At 43.8% G+C, this 20784-nt stretch overlaps 1 protein-coding gene across 1 annotated transcript in view; it reads right to left on the reverse strand.

The window, feature by feature from the left end:
• The window catches only part of dcc (DCC netrin 1 receptor), a gene marked incomplete at its 5' end in the record, with an annotated part of 125466 nt that overhangs the window by 46825 nt on the left and 57857 nt on the right, over positions 1-20784 (reverse strand). The window contains 8 exons of the mRNA XM_062558781.1: positions 36-230; positions 949-1056; positions 4280-4418; positions 5425-5663; positions 11565-11660; positions 13849-14043; positions 15485-15595; positions 17518-17659. Coding sequence (XP_062414765.1) covers positions 36-230; positions 949-1056; positions 4280-4418; positions 5425-5663; positions 11565-11660; positions 13849-14043; positions 15485-15595; positions 17518-17659 — 1225 coding nt within the window. The remainder of the gene's footprint in view (positions 1-35; positions 231-948; positions 1057-4279; positions 4419-5424; positions 5664-11564; positions 11661-13848; positions 14044-15484; positions 15596-17517; positions 17660-20784) is intronic.

Raw genomic sequence — 20784 nt, forward strand, 5'->3', positions numbered from 1 at the left:
ATGCACACACACGCTCGCGCGCTCTCTCGACAGACCTTTGGCAGTCCTGAAGTGGACGGGCTCGGACAGCGGGCCGACTCCTTTGGCGTTCTTGGCCTGAATCCTGAAGTAATAAACCGTGTCTAGGTTCAGGTCCCCGACCTGATGGGTCAGACGGTCCCCGCTGATGGTCTCCATCACCCAATCGTCTATGGGCATGTTCTTGTCCAGTGTGTAGTACAGGATGTAACCTGGCAGACCAAAAAGCACACAAATAATATTGGGGCAAGTGAAGTATGGTTAATCTTCATTTGTTGTTATCCAAAATCCAAAGTTTAAGACTTGACATGTCATCTAATATTTCCATTTTAATATTTTATTTGATCTATTTAATTATTCATATACCACCATATTGTACTTAATACTTGAACATGTTTATATACAGAATGTTTCATTACAAGATGAAAGCAGAAACATATTCAGACATATGTTGGGAAATCAAAAGAACACATACAGTATAAGATCCAAAAATACCTCATCTGTATACGTGTGTGTGTGTGGACAAGGCGCTGTGTTGTGCTGTTATCCCTGCAGGGAGCGCTTGATTTGTTCACCGGGATACTTCAGGAGCAGCAGAGCTCGTTAAAACAGACAGGTTTACAGGCGGGTCGATCGCCCAGAGGAGGTGAGAGAGAACAATGGAGGAAAGTGCGCTTGTGTGTGTTTTTGTGCACAACTGAATTCTAAATATCTTTAATAGTTTTTGATCTCATAAGAACATAATTTTACTTTTTGACACTTTACAGAATACAATGATTAATCTGTCACTGGAAATAATTCATGAGCAGGTTAATTGGAAATACCATTTCTGTCTGATGGATGGTGTGTGTTGTGCAGACAGTGTACCTCGGGTAAGGGGGGGGGGGGGGGGAGGGGGGGCGTATACGCGCCGTGTTGGCAGTGTCTCACCTGTGATTCGGCCATTGGCCTCCATGGGCGGTTGCCAGCTGATTAAAATGGCGCGGGGTCGTCCTTCGCGACTGATCACCGTCAGATCTTTGGGGCCGGAGCTGGGAGCTGAAAGTTACGGAGGATCAGGAAAAGGAGGATGAGATAATTCTTCCCTTAGCTTCAGTTTCTAAATATATGTTAACAAAGGTGTTCTTATATCAAAGTCCCATCAACTCATCTTCCTATGCTTAGAGTGCAAATATCCCAATCTGCACCTGCCCATTAAGTGTGAAGCCTTAGCCAGGAGACTATTCATCTGGTCAGCACGGCCAAACAACTAAGCTCCAAAGATAAAACAACTTCAGGAGAAAAGAGTCAGCGGCTCTGTGAGTCTGTAATTAGACAGGAAACGATAATGCCAGCATGCATTCAGCAATGCTATTGAACATGCTAGCGCACTAGCATTTGCCAATTATTGCTGAACACAAAGTAGAGCCGAGTCGGATGGGAATGTCATTAGCTGTGCAGGTATCTGGGTGTAAAGTCAGAGGAGGAGGAAGCCTACAAGAACGTCTCCATCACGCTTCATGGCCACACACCTAGAGATTTGACTCCAAACCACAGAAGTTGAGCCCATGGAGGTCAGCTGAAGTCAGCTGATCAAAACAGTCAGTAGGGTTCACAGCAATCCATCCAATAATCATTGTCCTTTGTCCTAGTACAACGAAAGGTGGACAGTAGTTCTTTACCTGAACTTCCTGACAACAAGCTACACAGTTGTGACTGTCCTGTCTGAGCAGAAGGTTTCCTGAATTGCATGTCAACCACTTGTCTTCCCTAAAACAACTCTTTTCTCTCCTCAACTGTAAACGTAGAGTTAAAGATGTGATTAAAAACATGTTAAATTTCACACAGGCCCTCAAAGCTCACCGCACCGGCGAATCAAACCTCTTGTTAAATCTGACACGCCGCGCTGCGGGAAATCACAAGTTGCAGCTGAGGCTGTTAGCGACGGTGACAACCTGCTCTTCTCAGGAACTACTGAGGGAGACCGTACACCTGCACAACGCTGCTGTGTACACAACGGCTCCAGTGCTGCAAACTAAATTATTAGAATTCTCTGCAGTTCAGCGTCAGTGCTGGTCTGGCTCAATGAGGTGTCATTCTGGCGCAGGGAGTAAAAGAGGCCGGTTTGGGTGTCGTGAGCCATTCGGCAGGTTAAAGGAGCTGAGTTGGGAATTAAATATAAGGCCCTGTATCTAAACTCTTTAAACCAACAGTCAAGGAACGAATCGAAGGGAGTTCAATATTCACTCGTAGTTGTGTGAAGCATGAAAATTGCACGATAATCTTCCCATTACGTTTCCATGTTTGTAAGTGCGCAATAAATGAAAATTTCAGTCAGGTCACAGAATTATCAAAATCCTTTGGATTCATCCTGCGGATTTAATGTGGATTAGCCTTAAGTTGACTTTGTCGAACTGGCGTCAACACTTCCTTGACTGGAACAAAATGTCCATCACCTTGTGTCTTTATCTCCCACAGAAAGGCCGAGGCATTATGAGCCCGAGTAAAGGAAGCTTTCTGTGTTTTGTCGTAAAAAATGTGGTCAGTGTCCGGGGCTTGTTGATGACTGCAGGGACTGAGTGGGCTCAGCCCGTCTGCTCGCTCTGAATGTCAATGTATTCCAGCGGGCCCCGGGGAGCCGGCAGCGGTAATGCCGTTCACGCTTAATTGGGTGACAAATCCGACAAACATGATTGTAAACATCCTGAAAGAGATACCTTGACATTTTGATTTGGGTGTGTGCTCGGGTTTCAGTGGTGCAGGGGAGAGAGGACTTTCTGCTTTACACCTCACTGACTCTAAAACGAGGTGTTAGAAGCAATACCTGTTCAGGAGGGGAAGAAAACAACAAGGTTCCACCCCCCCATTTTGTTTTTGGTAAAGCCTTGTTTCGCTGAGTGTATTCCTGTTTTTCAGAGAATTACTTTCAACAAATCCTCCAGAGAAAGGCGGAGCTGTCTGCTTCAGTTGATTGTTCTGCATGTCGGTGAAGAGCAAGTGATGGAGGAACATTTTAGCACAACTGGAAAAATAATCAGCCACTTACTAGGAAAAGTTCCTTCTTGTCTTTGTGAACAAAAGTTTGACAACCTAAATTTTTCCTTTTTTATGTTAGTTCCACGGTTATATAAAGACAACTGAACACAGGGTTGGAGGCGGGGTCTGAGTGCTCCTGGTAGCACACTGGTTGCTCTGCTGTGCATGAAGCCAAATTACTTGTAAGTTACCATATATGCAATAATAAGTATACGGCTGTGGCTGCACCAGCAGTCTGTCAATCACAGTAAGCCCGCCCTAAAGCATACTGTGCTTTATGGGCTATTTGACTCTAAATGGACCCGTAACTACAAAATAACCACCATTCTGTCTTTAAAACAACTTAAAATACATGACTGAGACCATCAAGTCACTCAAGTCAATCAAGTCCCTGCAACAAAGAGCCTTTTAATATCTCTTTTTTTTGCAGTAGAACGAATGCAAGTTTCAAGACATGGAGGTTGCCACCAATTTGACGGCCTAGGAGAAAATTACAGGAACATCCAGGGGTCCAAAGGCACTTGCATTTCCTTTGACCCCATGACCCAGCCAATGAGTCCATGGCTGAGTCACATGAAGAAAATATCTCTGGATTTGGCTTATTGTGAATTCTGCAGCTTTTTGGACCCAATGTTTCAATCAAGTGTCCAGTCCTTCTAACTTCTGACCCTTATCTATGATCTTGACCTTTCAGAAGTAAGGAAGGACGAAAGGAATGAGAACACTGATCCAAGCTGATGTAACAGGACTCCTTCATAGAGAAGAGCTACTGATCCTGTGCGAGAATGGGACTGGAGTTTGAGCATCATATCTCGATGCCTATTGGACTTTCCGGCACTATGTATCTGGCCTCTTGCTGGGAAATGGGACATTTGGAATCCAGAGCCTCAGGCCTTTGAAGAAGTACTAAGCATAAGTTGATGGGGGAATAGGCGCATGGATCTTCAATTGTTTGTAATGGAACATTTATTCACCTCAAAAGATTATAGAAATGTCTAATGTCTTCATGCTGTGGTAAAACGTGGTCTTTAGAGCATAACTCTTAGTTGATATGTTAATGTTCTGTCCATTTGGTGCTGGAGGACCCTGCAAGTTGTTCCTTTTGTGCTTGTGCATCATTCATTTCACTGACATTTACTGTATGTACATGTGTATTTGGATTCAGGTCGTGGTTTTGGGGATGTTCTCCAATTCTGCCCCCACAAGCAGAGAACTAGAAACCGAAGCCTGTGTCTGGGAGACCTACCTGCTTCGTACGTTGTGGCGTGCGCCGTCATACTCCAAGTGCTGGACTTGCGGCCTTTGGTTACCATGACAGCAAACTCGTACATGGTGTTTGGTTTGAGGCCGGTGACGGTGTGGCTGAGTGCCGTGGTGTCTGCAGACTGGACACACAACAGACAGATAGATATGCATTCTTCAAAGTCTCCAACAACACACAGAAGGAAAAGACCAACTCAGCAGCTGCAGAAGATATTCGCTGCCTCTAAGAAAGACTAATCCAAGACATGAGTTTATCAATGCCACTCCTCCGAGCATATCATTCCATGTACGTTGTGGACACAGTCTGTCCTTGTGTTTCTATCCAAGACTTCATGAACTCCTTTTCGGAGCAGCCATGTGTTTGTCCTTGTGGCACAGAGAAAATGTCTCATTCTCAAAAAGAATTATAAGGACGGACTCTTATCACTCTTTATTAAGGTGAGCAGACTGTATAGATTTCCTATTTCCAAGGTTTTTACAGGAAAGGATGTCTCAGCAGGTGAACAGATAACATGACAAGTTCAGCGAAACATTTTCTCATGATTCCATGTGGTGATTTAGTACTGCTCAACAATTATTTTGTGAGTTGAGAATCATTTCTTAGGAGACCAAAAACTCCCTTTGTTATATAGCTTCTCATGCTTCAAATCAGTGCATGTGAGACTTGTTTTGCAATTGTCACATGCACTGATATGTGCTCCCAAGTCAATATATCCATCCTCCATCTGTAGGTAATGGCAAAGGTCTCCTCCCGACGGTCTTATAAACCGTTAAGTCAAATTCATGAAGTGATCTATTTAGCAGGTTAGTTTTAAGTCCCACGTCAAGTACAGTCAGGTCAGTTCCAAGTCAAGTTCTAAGTCCAGACAAGTCAAAGTTCATGACAAGTAAGTCTTATTAAAGGCAAGGCAAGGCAAGACAAGAGGTTATCCCTGGGTCAAGTGTCAACGAAGTGTAACTTCATGTTTTAGGCAAAGATGGACCCAAATTGAGGCAGGAAGTGTGCTGGGGGATTTCAAGCATGATGTCCAAATGAAGTCCCGAGTCAACTGTTTTTAGTCATACCCAGATCCATGACTCGAGTCTTCCCCATTCACACACATAGCGTAATAGATTGAGTGTGTTCACCTTGTACTTTCCACTGGTGGAGTAGCTGGTCTTCCACTTGACGGAGTAGTACCGGACCTCGGACGACTTCTGGTTCTTAGTCATGGAGTTGTCGGCCCAGGACACGCGGACCGAGTCCGAGGACAGAGCCACGGCTTGAACCCCCACTGGGGGAATCATGGGAGTGCTGGTATCTGACATAGGAGTGGGGTATTTATCAAAGAGGTGGAAGAGGTCATCCTCAGATGGGTCTATGGGATCTGAGTGTGTGGGTTCGGAGTGGGTTAATCGCAACCAGGATGTTTGGGGACAATTCAGTGTGATGAATGTGTGATAATGAATATAAATGTATCCAGACGAGTGTGACACAAGCATTCATTCCAATTAATAAAGGTTTGGTATGTGTCCATATGCAGACAAGTAATGAAAAATCAGAAAAACAATAGAACAAGTACAAGAGATGACATGCAAGTTGGGATTTCAGCAGGCAGCCATGTTGGATTGAGAGGGGGAAGAACGAAATGAGGAGTAGATGGTTGAGGTAGTGAAAAACAGGAGAGGGAAGAGGAGAGAAAAAGACAAAGGGTAAGAAGGTGAAAGGCTTTACTTTAAACAGGAAGTGGAGCCTAGGACCCACAGAGAGGCAGAGGACCAAACACAACACAGTTTGCTGAAACACAACACAGGAAAGTGTCAGAAAGCCGGACAGTTTGTATTTTCCATTTGCACTACTCCATGCGTGCCCTTCAACATTCATGTGAATCACTTATCTAATTTCTTTCACAAGTGAAATCAACACTCATCCATCTTCAAACCACTTATCCTGTACTCAGGGTTGGGGGGGGTGGGGCTGGAGTCTATCCCTGCCAACTTCAGGCGAGAGACAGGGTTCACCCTGGATCGTTCACCAGCCAACCGCAGGGCAACACAGAGACAAACAACCATTCACACTCACATCCAAACACCTAAGGGCAATTTAGAGTTCCCAATCAAGCTGATCCCCAGAGCATGTCTTTGGACTGTGGGAGGAAGCCGGAGTACCAGAGAGAACCCACGCAGACTCCACAAAGAAAGGCCACTGGGTGGAGTGGGACCCAGGACCTTCTTGCTGTGAGGCGACAGTGCTAACCACCACGCCACCGTGCCGCTCTTGAAATCAACATCTTTGACTTAAAAAAAAATTGATATATTCTAGGAATCCGATCCATAAAAAATCGGAGCTACCCTGAGGCAGTTGACGCACCATTCGCTTCCCCATTCGGACGGATGAAACCAGTCTGTTTCCTTACTGGCTAGTGTCTCCAACCAATGAGTGTAGAGATGCTGCCTTCATAAAATATGAATATTCTTTAGGAGGATTCACAGATTTAAAGATGTATGGAACAAAATGGAACAAATCATTTCTAAATCCGAAGCCTCTTTCGGGCCCCAACATCCTCCTTCACCGCTGTTAGAGAGAAGCTCCTAAATGGTGTTGGTTACCATGGTTCTGGTTAATCCATGTATTGACCAGTAGAGCAGTGGCTAACCCTATTCTCCCTTAGGCAACATATCAGATTTGTCAAGCAGGTGCAGCTCATTGGCGGCTGCTTCCACAGACCATCGTGGTCCAGTGGGCCAGACTAATGATGGGGACGTCAAACTTCAACATAGTTAGAAGAAACATGAAAGTAAGAAACATGAGAGACAGACATAGTGCCTCAGATTTGTTGATATACCAGGTCACAATTTCTAGGTTTCAAAAACAGTTAAGAAACTATTGACATTTATTTGGTGTTATTCAGTACTAAAACTATTTTACATTTCTTCAACTTGGTCTTATATTTTTGTGTAAAAGACATAAATGACTTTTCAGTGGTGGTTTATTTAAACAGGATTGAACTATTTGCTTTCAACCTGTTCAATCACGTGACAACAGACATGGTTTGTAATACTTTATTTCTGCCTTTAGTCAACGTGATTATGGAAAGCAGGAAAAGAGCCAAACACGCAGCTCTATTTTCACACAGTTTATGTAAAGAATGCCGCTTTGTACGACTCTCGGCTCAGGGCCTTTATCGCTGCTGTTTACATGGTATTAAGGCATCATTTTCCCTTCATAATCTACTTTATTATTCACTGAATACTATGAAATTCACGAAGACGTCACAGATTATATCCAAACGATGGAGGACACTGCAGTACCTGCCTGGCTTCAGTCAGGCTTGACTCTGCAGTTACTGTGGTTACAGAAACTTTGGGCTGACTGGCTATGCAAAACAGCAGGATTACCATAAGGCAGTAGATCCCAAACCTTTTCTGTCAGGGCCCCCTATGAGGATAAGGGGACATTGTAAGACCCCCAACCGCAGAAAAGCTGTTAAGAAACGGCATTTTGAACATAAATCTTGCAGCTCTTTTGGCTTTGTAAACCCGATCGTCGGGATAAGCAAAGATTACACCGCCGAACGGCAAACTCATCACGGCCCTGACCCTCCGGGGGAGACCACGCCAAGGCAACACAGGCCGGGGAGAGGAAGGGGGCTCGTCCTGTTGTGTCTGAACTCTAAACCAGACCTCAGAGAGGATCAACACTGACACCTGATGTGCTGCTGCTGAAGAGAGATGTTCAGCCGCAGGCCAACAGAGAGAGAGAGGGAGAGAGAGAGAGAGGGGGAGAGAGGGAGAGAGAGAGAGAGGTGTATGGAGCTGCGGGGCGAGCTGCAGTAGGCGAAGTCGTGGTTAAACTGGTCGTCCAGCATCACAATAAAGCTGCAGTCAGTACGGAATACTGATAAGGACGACACTCTCCCCTCCATCTGTCCTTTAGCTCCTTTTTCTCTCCATCCCTTTTCTTCATTTTTTCCACATTTTTCTGCACTCCTTCTTGTCTCTTCCCTCCCTCCCGTGCTGCACACCTCCCTCTTTTCCTTCGACTGCCTCAATCCCGTCCTCTCCTTCCATCGCACCCAGTCTGTCCTTCATTGCTCTTTCATTCCCTTCCCTTTGCTTCCATTACCTATGCCCCGCCCTTTCTCACTACCTCCATTCCTCTTTTCTCTCTCCCTGCATCTTTTCATATTGCTTCTACCCCCCCCCGCCTCCCTCCACTTCTCCCTCTCCGCGGTCCTCCAGTTCTTGATTAAATGGCGTTGTGGCGGTTGGTTGAGGATCAGCTCTGCCTCTGCAGTGTGTGGGCGGCGGGGCGAGGGACGAGGCAGTATATTAACGAGGATCCCACTGTTAACGAGACGTTTTTTAAAGCTCTCGTAAAAGACTCTCCTGCAGCCAGCCACCATAAAGAGACAGGGAATGCAGCTCGTCCTGCCGTGACAAGACAGACAGAGTGTGTGTGCGCGCGTGTGAGTGTGTGTGTGCGGGGGGGGGGGGGGGGGGGGGGCGGTGTCACTGTTGATGACCTTGTCAGACCAGTAATGGGTTTAGTTTCTGTCTCAGGCCTCAGGATCTCAGCTTATCAACTCCAGACTGTCACACTCCATGTGAGACTATTTCTCTACACAGGGAGCATTATATAGTTGAACGTGTTAATCTATGCGATAATGTGGCCGAGATTAATGCAACAAAATATTTTAACGTAGTTAACGTAAGTAAACCGGAAGTTGACTGTCCATTAGCTGCAGTCAGTTACATGGGAGAAAGCAAGTAGCTCAAGATGGAGAGAGCTTTTTGCATTGGAAGTAAAACAAACAGAAGCGCGACTACAGCGTAGAACTGTGCACAGGAATTACTCCACGTGTCAGACAGAAGGGGGAAACGGATCCCAACGCATCGCTATGCTAAGCTAGCTGCTAGGCTAAGTTAGCTGGAAGAGTCGCTAGTTCAACATGTTTCACCCGGTGGAATTCTGCCTCCAAGATGATCCAATGTGTGTAGATTTGTGTTCAAAACAACATTAACAATTAAACAACAGTGTCTAAAATACAGGCTCCTAAAATTATTACTATGGCGGCTAGAATACTCATTACAAACATTCATTAAAAACAACATTGTAACAACAACATTCATTAATTACCATAAATCAAGATAAATGAATTTCAAAATGTGTGATTAATTAGTAATTTTTTAAAATGATTGACAGCCCCGATATATGAATTGAATGAATTAAAAACAAGAGCACTCGAGATATGTATATGTATTTCTAATTAACTCCAGATGTGTCTACACACCTTTTCTACTACTTTTCAGAATTCCAGATGCCTAAATGGAACTCTTTAGTACTTAGCACTCCAGATGTGTATACTAGCACCTTTATAGAATTCCAGTGTGTCTACGTATTTCTACAGAGCTCCAGATGTGTCCAGGGTATATGTATCTCTTTATAATTCTAAATATACGCTAGTGTACTTTGACACAATCCAGATGTTTCCAGGTGTCTCTCTACAGTAAGGACACAGAGATGTCAGCTCACTTTTTTGTGGAATTAAATGATTGAACTTTTTCAAATTGCTTTATCAAATAAGGGGGAACAATCGAGCAGGCCCTGTAAGACCAAATTATTATTCAGGGAAGACACTTTTTCTTTTCATTTCTCAGAATATGTCTGGAGGGGAGTCCTTTCAAGTAAACTCAGCCAGAAGGAGAACTTTCATCCAGCGGATATGTGTCGTCCTGTTCCTTTGTGTAAACATGTGACATTACAAGCTGTCAAAGGAGACTTTTCTTTATGAATCCAGCTGTGTGTGTTTGGTTTTGTGTTTGAAGTAAACCGTGTCTTTACATCCCACGCCTCTCCCTCTGACTTTTCCTCCCTGTCCTCTTTCTCTCCATGCTGCCATTCCCTCTTCCTCCCACCAGCTCTGATTAAGGTCCATCAAATCTGTCTCTCTGTGCTGCCCCCGCTGTTTCTCTCTTTTTAGGATCTACACCGAGCTTCATCTTCCCTATCTCCCTCTCACTGTTCATCGCTCCTCCCTTCTTCGTTTCAACAAAAACTCCATCAAAGGCAACAAAAGCCCGTTAGAAATAATCTTTGGTTAAAGTTCATAATAGCGTCCCGTAATGAAGGTTAAGATGCTGTGACTATCATCACCACATGATGAGGGCCTGAAAGACCTCAGGAACGTGGCATATTTATGAGCGCTATAAAGGATTTATGTCTGCCATGGGCTGCATGGGTGAGCAGAGGAGGGACAGCTGGTTAATTCATAAGATGAAACTTTGCTGTGAGTTAGATGGGTTTCATTTATCTCACTTCTGCAGCCCATAGTCTGCAGGAGAAGCTAAACTATATATATAAGTTACATTAACTCCCACAGTCATGGCGATAGACGTGGGCCTTTACACAAACCACACACACAGTTCATACATGTTACACACACACACACACACACACACACACAGACAGACGACTGGGACGGATTTGATTTACTCTGGATGACTATTTAAGGACTCTGCGCTGTTGGATTCAGATTGAGGCCCAAGGGTTAGGGTCTCTTTAAAATGCTTTCTACTGAATTTACTACAAAGTACAAAATTCTGCACGAACATCAATCGAACACCTGAAGGTGAGATAGTAGATAATATCAAGAAAAAAGAGAATTCTAGCCTATATTTAGGAAACCAGCTGCCTTTCTGCTGCTTGTCTCTACGGATACACTCCTCTAGAACACTAGATGAGTTACTCAGAACCGTACATGAAACAAATTCTCAATACTTATACGTGTATACATGTGTGTAATGTTGTATATGTTAAGTTAATTAAAAATGGTTTTGGTTGTAATAACTATTTATACTATATATTAATGCTTAATCCATCTTAATACTCCAATAGGTGTCCCAAAGAATAGTCCCAGTGTGTTTCTTTCATTTCTTTTTCTTCTTCTTCCTTTAATATGCAGCAGACAAGGCACAGGAAGAGAAACACTGCCTCCAGGAAGTTAAAAACCAAAGCGCTTATGATCTTTGCAGACAAAAAGGATGCAAGTGTTAATCTGCCTGAAGAGTGGGGAAGTGAGGTACATCAGATGATCACAGGTTTACACAGGGCCATTATTATTCTAGGCACAGTAGTACTGTGGTCACATCACAGCACTGCATCATCTACTGACATAACTGATGTAATCATGTGACTGATGTGTGGCCTGTTCTCATATTTCCTCCTCGCATGTAGCAGTGTGCCCTAAGCACAGGATCACTGTGATTATCAGTGTGTGTGATTGTACCTGTCAGGGATCGGGTGACAGCGCTCTCATACAGAGGGACGCCCTCGCCAGCGTTATTGAACGCCTTCAGGGAGATCACATAGTGCGAGCTCGGCTCTGCGAGGGAGAGAGAGCAAAGAGAGACAAAAAGAGAATCATTATTTGATTTAAAGGACCAATAGTACGTTTCAAGCAGTCAGTTTATTTTGCTTCCCTTGTGTACATTTCAGCAAAACCTTTATTTTACTGTTAAACAGCTAAATCATTTGCAGACATTTTTCTGACTAATGCTGGGATTAATCGCCTGCCTGTGGGTCAGTGGAGAGCACGGCGTCTTTCAATCAGAGGACCTCCACACACTCACATGTTGATGTGTCTTCGGGCACTTGACCCCAACATCGTGCCCGTAGCTATGACTACGGTGTGATGGGTGCGCTAGCTCCTGTCATCAGTGTGTGAAAATGTAGTGCTTGTTAGCTGGTCAGCTGCACGGCGTGTGTGCGCTGAGAGGCCCTGTTGTGATGTTCCCACGGAGGCCACATCGAGCGAGGGAGCGAGGGCCCTTTTTCCTTTGATCACGCTTATCGTGGTTTTAGCCTCGATGTTTTTGAAGCGGCCTTTAGTCCGTGTGATTATAATAATAATGTCATAGTCCATTATACCTTTGTGCTCTTTGGTGTGCTGTGTAATTCAGCCACATGCTATTTAGATGTTAACGGTGAACTCAGTTTCATTTGGACTTCACGATGATTATGATGACCTTCTTTTCTCACATATCCAAAATGAATAAATACACCAAGCAGTTTGAACTTTTTATTTTGGCTGCCGTTACCTTTTTTTCCGATTTTCAGTCCAGCAATTCCATTAAAACAGCACAACCATGGCTAGAAACAATTATAATGCTACAAATGATAAAAAGATAAGGAAAACATGTATTTGGTTGAGATTCTGAATGAGACTGAACTATAAACATTTTGAAATTGGCTTTGGCAGCACATGTGACAATAGTGATGTTTTTTAGAGCTTGGATAAACAGCGTACTGTTGATTACTGCTCTTGGTTTTCCAGCCTGCCGAAGGGGGGTTTGGGTGCAGAGGGTCATTCTTCCCCCAATATACCTGTAGTATGTTGGTACTTGCTGGTTTAGGACGCAGCGTGAAAACTGCTCGCATCAGTTAAGCAAACGCTGGCGCCCCCCAGACGCCTCGCCGCATCAATTAATGATCGCCATGAATTATAAATGTCGTGTACATGTGTGCGTTCGCTCCCGTGTGTGCAAGCTACACATTTTATTTTTCCATTACTCCCAGTAAGAGCCCTGAGACGGGAAATTTCATCTGCGTTGGAACGCCACCCTATTTGTTATTGTCTTCTTTGGAATGCAGATTGCTTGTCGCAGTCGTCGGGGAGGATGTTTTCTCTCGGCTGTCCCTCCACAATTAGATTTGCTCCTAAAGCTGCTTTCTTATTACATTTCTTTGAATTATTGATGGTAATTAAATGGGGACGCCATCATCACAATAAATGACTAGAACGGGGAGGCACTGAGTCAATATTGGCTCTTTGTCCGCAGCTGTAGCTGGATTCATGAGGAATATGAAATATTTGGTGTTGATAGGTACGTTTTCAAACTTGAGTTGATGGAATCACGTTTTTTATATTTTGTGACAAATATAAATATACATTTACGATCATCCAGACATCCATCCCCGCATGTAGGCTGGTGTCAGCTGTTAAATGCTAACATGTTCTTTTAGCCTCCTTTTGATGACCAAACAACAAATGTTAAATCTTTTTATTAAACTAAGCATTTTATGATATTTTACTAAACCTAACCATGTATTTAAAAAATATTAGACAAAATCAAAGTAAGTATTTTACGATTTATTACAAAAGCAAACTCATCGTTATTGCCTGAACTAAACAAGTCTCTCACGATGTTTTACTCAACTATGTTTGTGTTACACCATCATTTTGTCTTACTAATGTGATTCCTGTAAACATGGAAGTTTATTTTGAAAAGACTTGGGAGGTTGATAAGTGTTGCTGGACTTTTGTAGGGAAACGTGCAAAGAATAAGAAAGAGGACTTTTAGTAAGATGTAACCATTGTGTGTTATTATCCCACCTAGTGAAAACCAAGCAGCAGATCACCACGTGCCCTTTGCCCCTCCCCCCAAAATATCACGCAGATCTATTGAATAGATCATGGTCTATGCTTTTCCCTTTTTCACATCTATATACAGTATGTTTCTGTGACATGTTGCTGAGTTCGGGTTAGCATCCCCCCCCCCCCCGGTCCTCACCCAGGTTCTCGATGGAGTAGTATCTCTGTTTGCTGTCCACTCGGACGGTGTCGGCGTAGGGGCTCCCCACGCCGTAGCCGATGATGTAGCCTCGAACCAGGATGCTTGGGCTGAGGGGCGGAGTCCAGGACATGATGATGCTGTTGGGCAGCGGCCTGACGTGCAGGGAGCTGGGCTGGTCGGGAACCTGACTCTCTGCAGGGACACACACAGTCAATGCAGCGCTGATGCTAACCCTGTTAGCTGCGGATTCAGCCCTAACAAGCCCTGACACCGTCTGTTGTTTCAGTATCACACAGGATCGAATTAGTGGGCTCTCTGTCCTCGGGGCAGGTGGGGGGGTGGGACGACGCTTCATATCACTTCAATTGAGTGATAATCCATCAAAACGAGATCACGGGGTCCCTGGGTCCCGCTCTGGGAACACGGTTAGCATGGATGTGTTCCTGCTGACCGGGACATCGTCCTACTGAGATTCTATTATTATTTTATCCTTTCATCCCGTTACACACACATTATAGTGTTTCACCAGGTCAAGTACCATTTCACTTCATAATTGGACTAAATGGTCACTCACTCACACAAAATCAAAATGAAGTCCACTCAACATTAACCTACATCTATATTAGTATTCATGATATTTAAATATACATGTATACAAAAATGTCTGGAATTGACCAGCAATTATGGCCCTTGACCTTATCAGTCATTATATAACAATTAATGATGGGTAATTAAAGTAAAATGAATATATATGAATTCTAGGGGCTATAAGACAATTACAATGCACTTCAAGAATGTTTACAACATCATAGACCTAGTGTAAAGATCCTCTTAACATCCCTTTATTTGACATTGATTATCAGTATACTTAAGCAATAAGGTAGGAGAGCCTGTACTTTATCATCAAATAATGTTACAGTCCGAGTGTGCTAGGCCACCTTTGACCTTTAACATTATTGCTTGCTAACTGTCAATCTTAAAGACAACTAACGTAACGGTCAGCGTTATTTTGAGTGCACAGTGATATAGAAGGCTCACGTCAATGTAAACAGGTATAATGTACACCCCGTGACTCTCAACCAACCCGGATGCTGGACTGCAACTACCTGTATTATAAGAATATTTAATGAGATGATTGAATAAAAATACAAATTTGATATCAACATAACTGAGTTTGCTCTACTGCTCTATAGTGGAGTTATCGTGAAATGAATTAGTGACATTAGTAAACACTCCACTTGACATTCATGTTTATTTTTTGTAAAATCATCAAAGCTTTCCAGGGATTTATTGTTAGTTGAAAAGTCTTTAAACCCCTAGACGATGGACCACATTTTAACTGTAAAAGAAGAGGCAGAAAGAGGTGTCTCTTTTCTATCTGCACTTGCAAAGACAATTAAATTACGTATTTATTTTCATTTCGTTGTTACTGTAGTTGAAAATCATTGAATTTGCTCATCCTTCCTTTCCTTTTATTTCCACCCCTCTAATTCTCCTTTCGGCCTTGTCGTCCCTCCTGCCCCCCTCCCGTCTGTCCTTTTAAATATTGACATGTGGGTCAGGACAGTTGGACTATTTGCATCCTGTTGTCCAGATCACTCCTCACGCCCTCTGAGTTGCTCTCTGTTCTTACCGTCCAGGTCGTTCTCCGGCGTCTCAGCGGTGTACCAGTCACTAGGGGGACCCGTCCCATTGGCTGTCATGGCCGTCACCTGGAAACTGTACTGGCTGCCCTTTTCTAGACCTGCAGAAAGGGAAAAAGATAGATGTGTGGGTGTGTTCATTCGGTACTTTAAAGTGTCCACCAATGAGATTTGCCTTTGAGTGCATTTTGTCCTCCTTTAAGTCCATGTTATTTGGCCACGCCGAGTTGGACGGCATGTGCCGTTATTAGCGAGGCCTCAAAAAAAGAGATAACAGCACACACACTGACATTAAAAGATAAAAACGCAATTTTCAAATGAATGAAACCCATTCACGCCGGCCCGAGTTTTAAAAACCCAGTTTTCAGTGTCAAGAAACCCTATTTTGTCCGTGGATGGAAGCTCAAAACAGAAAGAGAAGGTAACTGTGGACATGTGGACAAGCCCCCACCAACACTGTTAGGGCTCTGTGGTATTTTAGGAAAATGAAGTAGTAGAACAAGAAGAAAGTCAAAGGAACAAGCGTGTGGACATGAAGGGAGCTGGATTTCACTAACGAACAACCAGCTAATCACAGAGCTTACGCTTCTTTCATGCTGGCATTTAACATTAGCTGCAGATCTCACACGAGGGACCTGATGAAACGTTCAGCAGCCAGTTCTGGAACAGATCCTGGATCAGCGTGGGGCAGCGGTGGCACCGGGTCGTTGGGCCAACGGTAATCCCAAAACAAGGCAGGCAAGTCCGAGGTCAATGCGGACGAGTCGTGCTTTAAGATCGTCTCCAGTCGAGAGCAGAGTCACATCAGAAAGGCAGGTTTATACGAAACGTACTTCACTTAGTGATGCCTGAGAATCAATGCCATAAACGTAGAACCATGTGTTTGCATATAAACACAGATTCCTGCTGAGCCACTTATTAGTTCTTGAAAAAAATCTGAAGAAGATCAGACGTTTTCCATCTGTGTCGCATCAACGAGTTTCCTACCAACAACGTCACAACAACGTCACAACAACGCACAACCGATATGCACGATTGTTGCGTCACATGGCGCCCGCACCATGTCCCCCCCACTGGGGCTCATGTCAGTCGGTCGATGTTCTCCACTGCGATGGGGTTCTGTCTGGATTGTTCAGACAGTGAAGTGTCTCCTTGCTGAACCCACAAACAAGGCGCTGTAGTGTCGTAGTGTGTAAATGAAGCAGCTTGAAGGCACAGACTAACAGACGCGTTTAATTGGCCCGGTTTCTACACCTGTCTCCTCAGCAGCAATTTGTCATGTTATCTATTGAGATTTGGATTGTTATTCTGAGACAGTAAAAAGCAGCGATAATAGCTGACAGCCAGGCTTGCAGCGAGGAGATCTGATTCAATACACACACACACACACCTGCCACTCGGGAATGAGTTTCTTTCGCAGAAAGGCGCATGAAGATAACCATTTGTGAAAAATAATGAAAGGGAGATCAGTTTCATTCAAATCCTGAAACCTCAAATTGAAATAATAGCTGGTGGCAGTTTGAGTGCTGACACACACACACAAACACACAAACATGCAGATTAAGACTCATGCAAATTCAGTTTTCTTCCAAAGAAAAAGATTCAAACAGAAAAAGACAAAAGAGACACAAGCTGACGCCCATGTGTAATTCAACAGTTTGGATGATATCAGAGGACTCGTCCACAGGTAGAGACACGTTGTCCTCACAGCAGGTATAATGTTACTGTGTAAGCCAACCATGCACCCATCTGCCAAATGCTGGGATCAGGATGACCTAAAAGGTGAATGAGAGTCACCTGACATCTGTGCTTTTCATACAGAATAGATGTCTGTGAATAGATTTACTGTGAATAATGAAGAATAAACCCAACTGCTACCAGTTGTACAAAAGGCACAAGACTTCTTTTTATTCTAATAACTAAAAGCCTACAGATTCTTTCCATAATGTATTTAATTAAAAAGGCATTGTTTTTTGGAACTTTTTCAGTCCCGTTCCTCCATATTCGTATAAATAAATCCCACCTGTGAATAGGAACCAGAAGTTGTTTGGTTCGATGGCCTCTTGGTCTCCACGACGACCGGTCTTCCTGTATTTGATCCTGTAGGCTGAGATGATGCCGTTCTGGGCGCTGGGCGGAGGCGGCTGCCACGACACCTTGATGCTCTGAAAGAGAACGAGGACAGGGAACATTGAGCCGCAAACACGGTGTACATGGACGGACATCGAGACAACGGACCCCCTCACATGGGGCAAAAGGCCCCGGGACGGGAAGGCCGGGTGTAGTTAGTGCTCATTAAAGTAGTTTGACATGTCTTTTGTGGTCATTTTGAGTCACTTTGTGGTTGTTTGTGTATCTTCATGATAGTGGCTTGGCTTCTCTTTGTGTCTTTTTCATATATCTACAGGCTTGGTGCCTCCTGGAGAGCTCATGCAGAAAGCTCACTGCTAGGAATGCTGGGTCCTGAAGTCTCCACATCAACATGAAGTTCTGTATGCACATTGTAGACAAGCGACAAACAAGGAGAATTTCTGCTTGTCCATTTCTTACATATTTACACTACAGACAAAACAAGAAAGCATGTGTTTTTGTGTGGTTATACCCTCATCAATGGAAATACGAAACAGCGCTAAAGGGATTTAAAATGTCTTACGCCTGTTAACACAGCGCTATCATGTGAAGACACAGTATGTTTGAGCTTGTTTGTGCTTTCATCCCAGCAAGGTGTGACTCAGCAGAGAGGCTCCATGCTGAGCACAACTCAGCGTCTCCCTGTTCACAGTGAATGTTTCTGTTAAAAGGAACGGTGTATAAATATATATATATATACATACATACATACGTATACTGTCTGTTCTGAATCTGTGTATATTTGTTTGCTTGTGTATGTGTGTTGCATGCATTTTAATTGCTTTATTTGCATGTTAACAACCCACCTCTGACACACACACACACACACACACACAAACAGCAGATGTTTGCTCGGCCCCCAGTGTGCTCGCTCTGTGAGGCAGCTGCCACCAACCTCTGTGTACGGTAGGTGAACATTAACAATGATTATCGAATCAGAAAAGTCAGACATGATTTATACTCCTCCCTCTTTTTTGCCTTGTCATGAATGAATGTTAGTTGTGCAGGTTTTTATTGTTCTAGTACTACTCCAGAGACTTGAAATTACGTATTTTCGGATTCAGAATTTTCTGATGTGTACAGACTGTAAAGCCCTCTGAGGCCAATTTGTAATTTGCAATTTTGGGCTATACAAAATAAAATCAATTGAATTGAATTCATGTGTGGGTAACATCAGCTGACATATAGGTGTAACCACTAGTAGCACTATGGATCAATGCTTTTTAAAGGACACAGTTGTTTCTGCGTCACTGTCCCTGAAGTGTCCCCTTAGAAGACTAACAGCAGCTCCTTCATCCGTAGACTCCAGTTTGAGAGACAACACAGACGGTTTCCCTCTGTACTCGTCAAAGTGCATCTTTTTTTACATGCCACTTATCTTCCAAACACGCTGACAATGAAAGGGCATCAGAAAGTTAAATCAAGAGAAAATGTACTTTGTTCTGTCTCTCAGCAACACATCCACAAACCCCAGCTCACTGAGCGCACAAACGCTACACAGGTTAGCTGTGTAAATATGTGATGTTACCAAAAGAAAAATATAATGCAAATAACACCCCATCTGCTTTTAATCTTTCAGACAGGACGTAGAAGGTGCAGTGGATGGGGGAGATGGGAACAAACAACTCTTTGGAGGCAGCGAGTGTGTAGTGTCGTATATACACAAGCAGAGGTTTTTTAACCAAGCATCTTAGGGACACAATATCAATGCATGCAAAAAAGGACGCAATGTAATGCAGCGAGAAAAGTAACACTGTGCCATCAAACATGGCTCAGACACACACACACACACACACACAACCCATTTTGTTTGTTTACATAGAAGCAACCTGTGCAGGTCAACTCTAAAAGACCCGTGCCTGCCAGCCAATCAGAAATGAGTATATGCTTGTTGCTGTTGGACAATTGTCACACACAGCATTAATTGAGGTGGGTCGTCATAATATACAAAACACGCGCCTATTACACATGTGCAGATTGTATCACAGACGTCTCCACATCCCTTAAATGTTTCCCATTAACACACACAGCCAGACTCAGAGTGATGTGTGTGCGTCCTCCGTCAGCTGAGGTGTAAGTCATCGGGCCAACGAGCAGTTTAAATATTCAGTCAGTGTTACTGGGACAACAGCCACAGAGGAATTCATTAACATTTAGCTGCACCTGTTCCCTCTGCTGCTCCTCATCCTGCTAATTGATTACAGCAGAACTGATTACCGAGAGGAACGGGGGGGGAGGAGGAGGGGGGGAGAAGGATGGAGGGAGATAGAAGAAGGGGGCATGTTGAATTAATGTATCTGCCGGCCAAATTCCTCTGCAAACTCGGTCTGGGCCGTCGTCACAGTGCGCTTCATTAACTAATTAGCCACTTTGACAAAACACAGTTAGATGTGAGGTCTCCATGGAAACGACGTAGCAGTTCAATTCATGTTATATTAACTCCCACGGGAGAGCACATAGGCAAACCATCCATGAAGGAGGACAACGCCATCATCACACAGTCTTTACTGGGAGGGAATGACTCCTCTGTACAACGACCGTATCTGGATTCCTTAATTAGACTGTTTCTACCAATGAAATCACAGTAAATACACATCTACCTTCTACTGTCTGCTGCTGCTATTATCACTGATCTTACTGCTTGTGCTGTCACTACACCCGACTGCTGCTATTACTGCTGTTATTACTGCTGCTATTATTGCTGTTGTTACTACTGCTATTACTGCTACTATTACTGCCATTACTGCTGCTATTATTGCTGTTATTACTGCTGTTGTTTCTGCTCCTATTACAGCTGCTATTACTGCTGTTATTACTGTCATTACTGCTGCTGTTACTACTGCTATTACCGCTATTACTATTTCCGCTGCTACTATGGTTGCTTCTACTAATGTCTCTCTCCCTCTCTCTCCCCCTCTCTCTCTCTTTATATATATATCTAACCATCCAACTGGCTCAAATGAGTTTTGGAGTCCCTCTTTCACTGAGCAAAATGGGCTCTGCAGATTCATTAAGGGGCTTTCAGATGAACTACCTTTCCTTGTGTAAATTAGAGGTGAAGTGGCTTCAGGCTGTACTGTAACATTGGCTCATTTCTCCGTTTTTTTCTCTGTTCTGGGTGCAGCAGAAAGGGTTTGGAGCAGAATTGCCTCCTGCAGCT

The sequence above is a fragment of the Pungitius pungitius genome, chromosome 18 (assembly GCF_949316345.1).
Source record: "Pungitius pungitius chromosome 18, fPunPun2.1, whole genome shotgun sequence".
Lineage (NCBI taxonomy): Eukaryota > Metazoa > Chordata > Actinopteri > Perciformes > Gasterosteidae > Pungitius > Pungitius pungitius.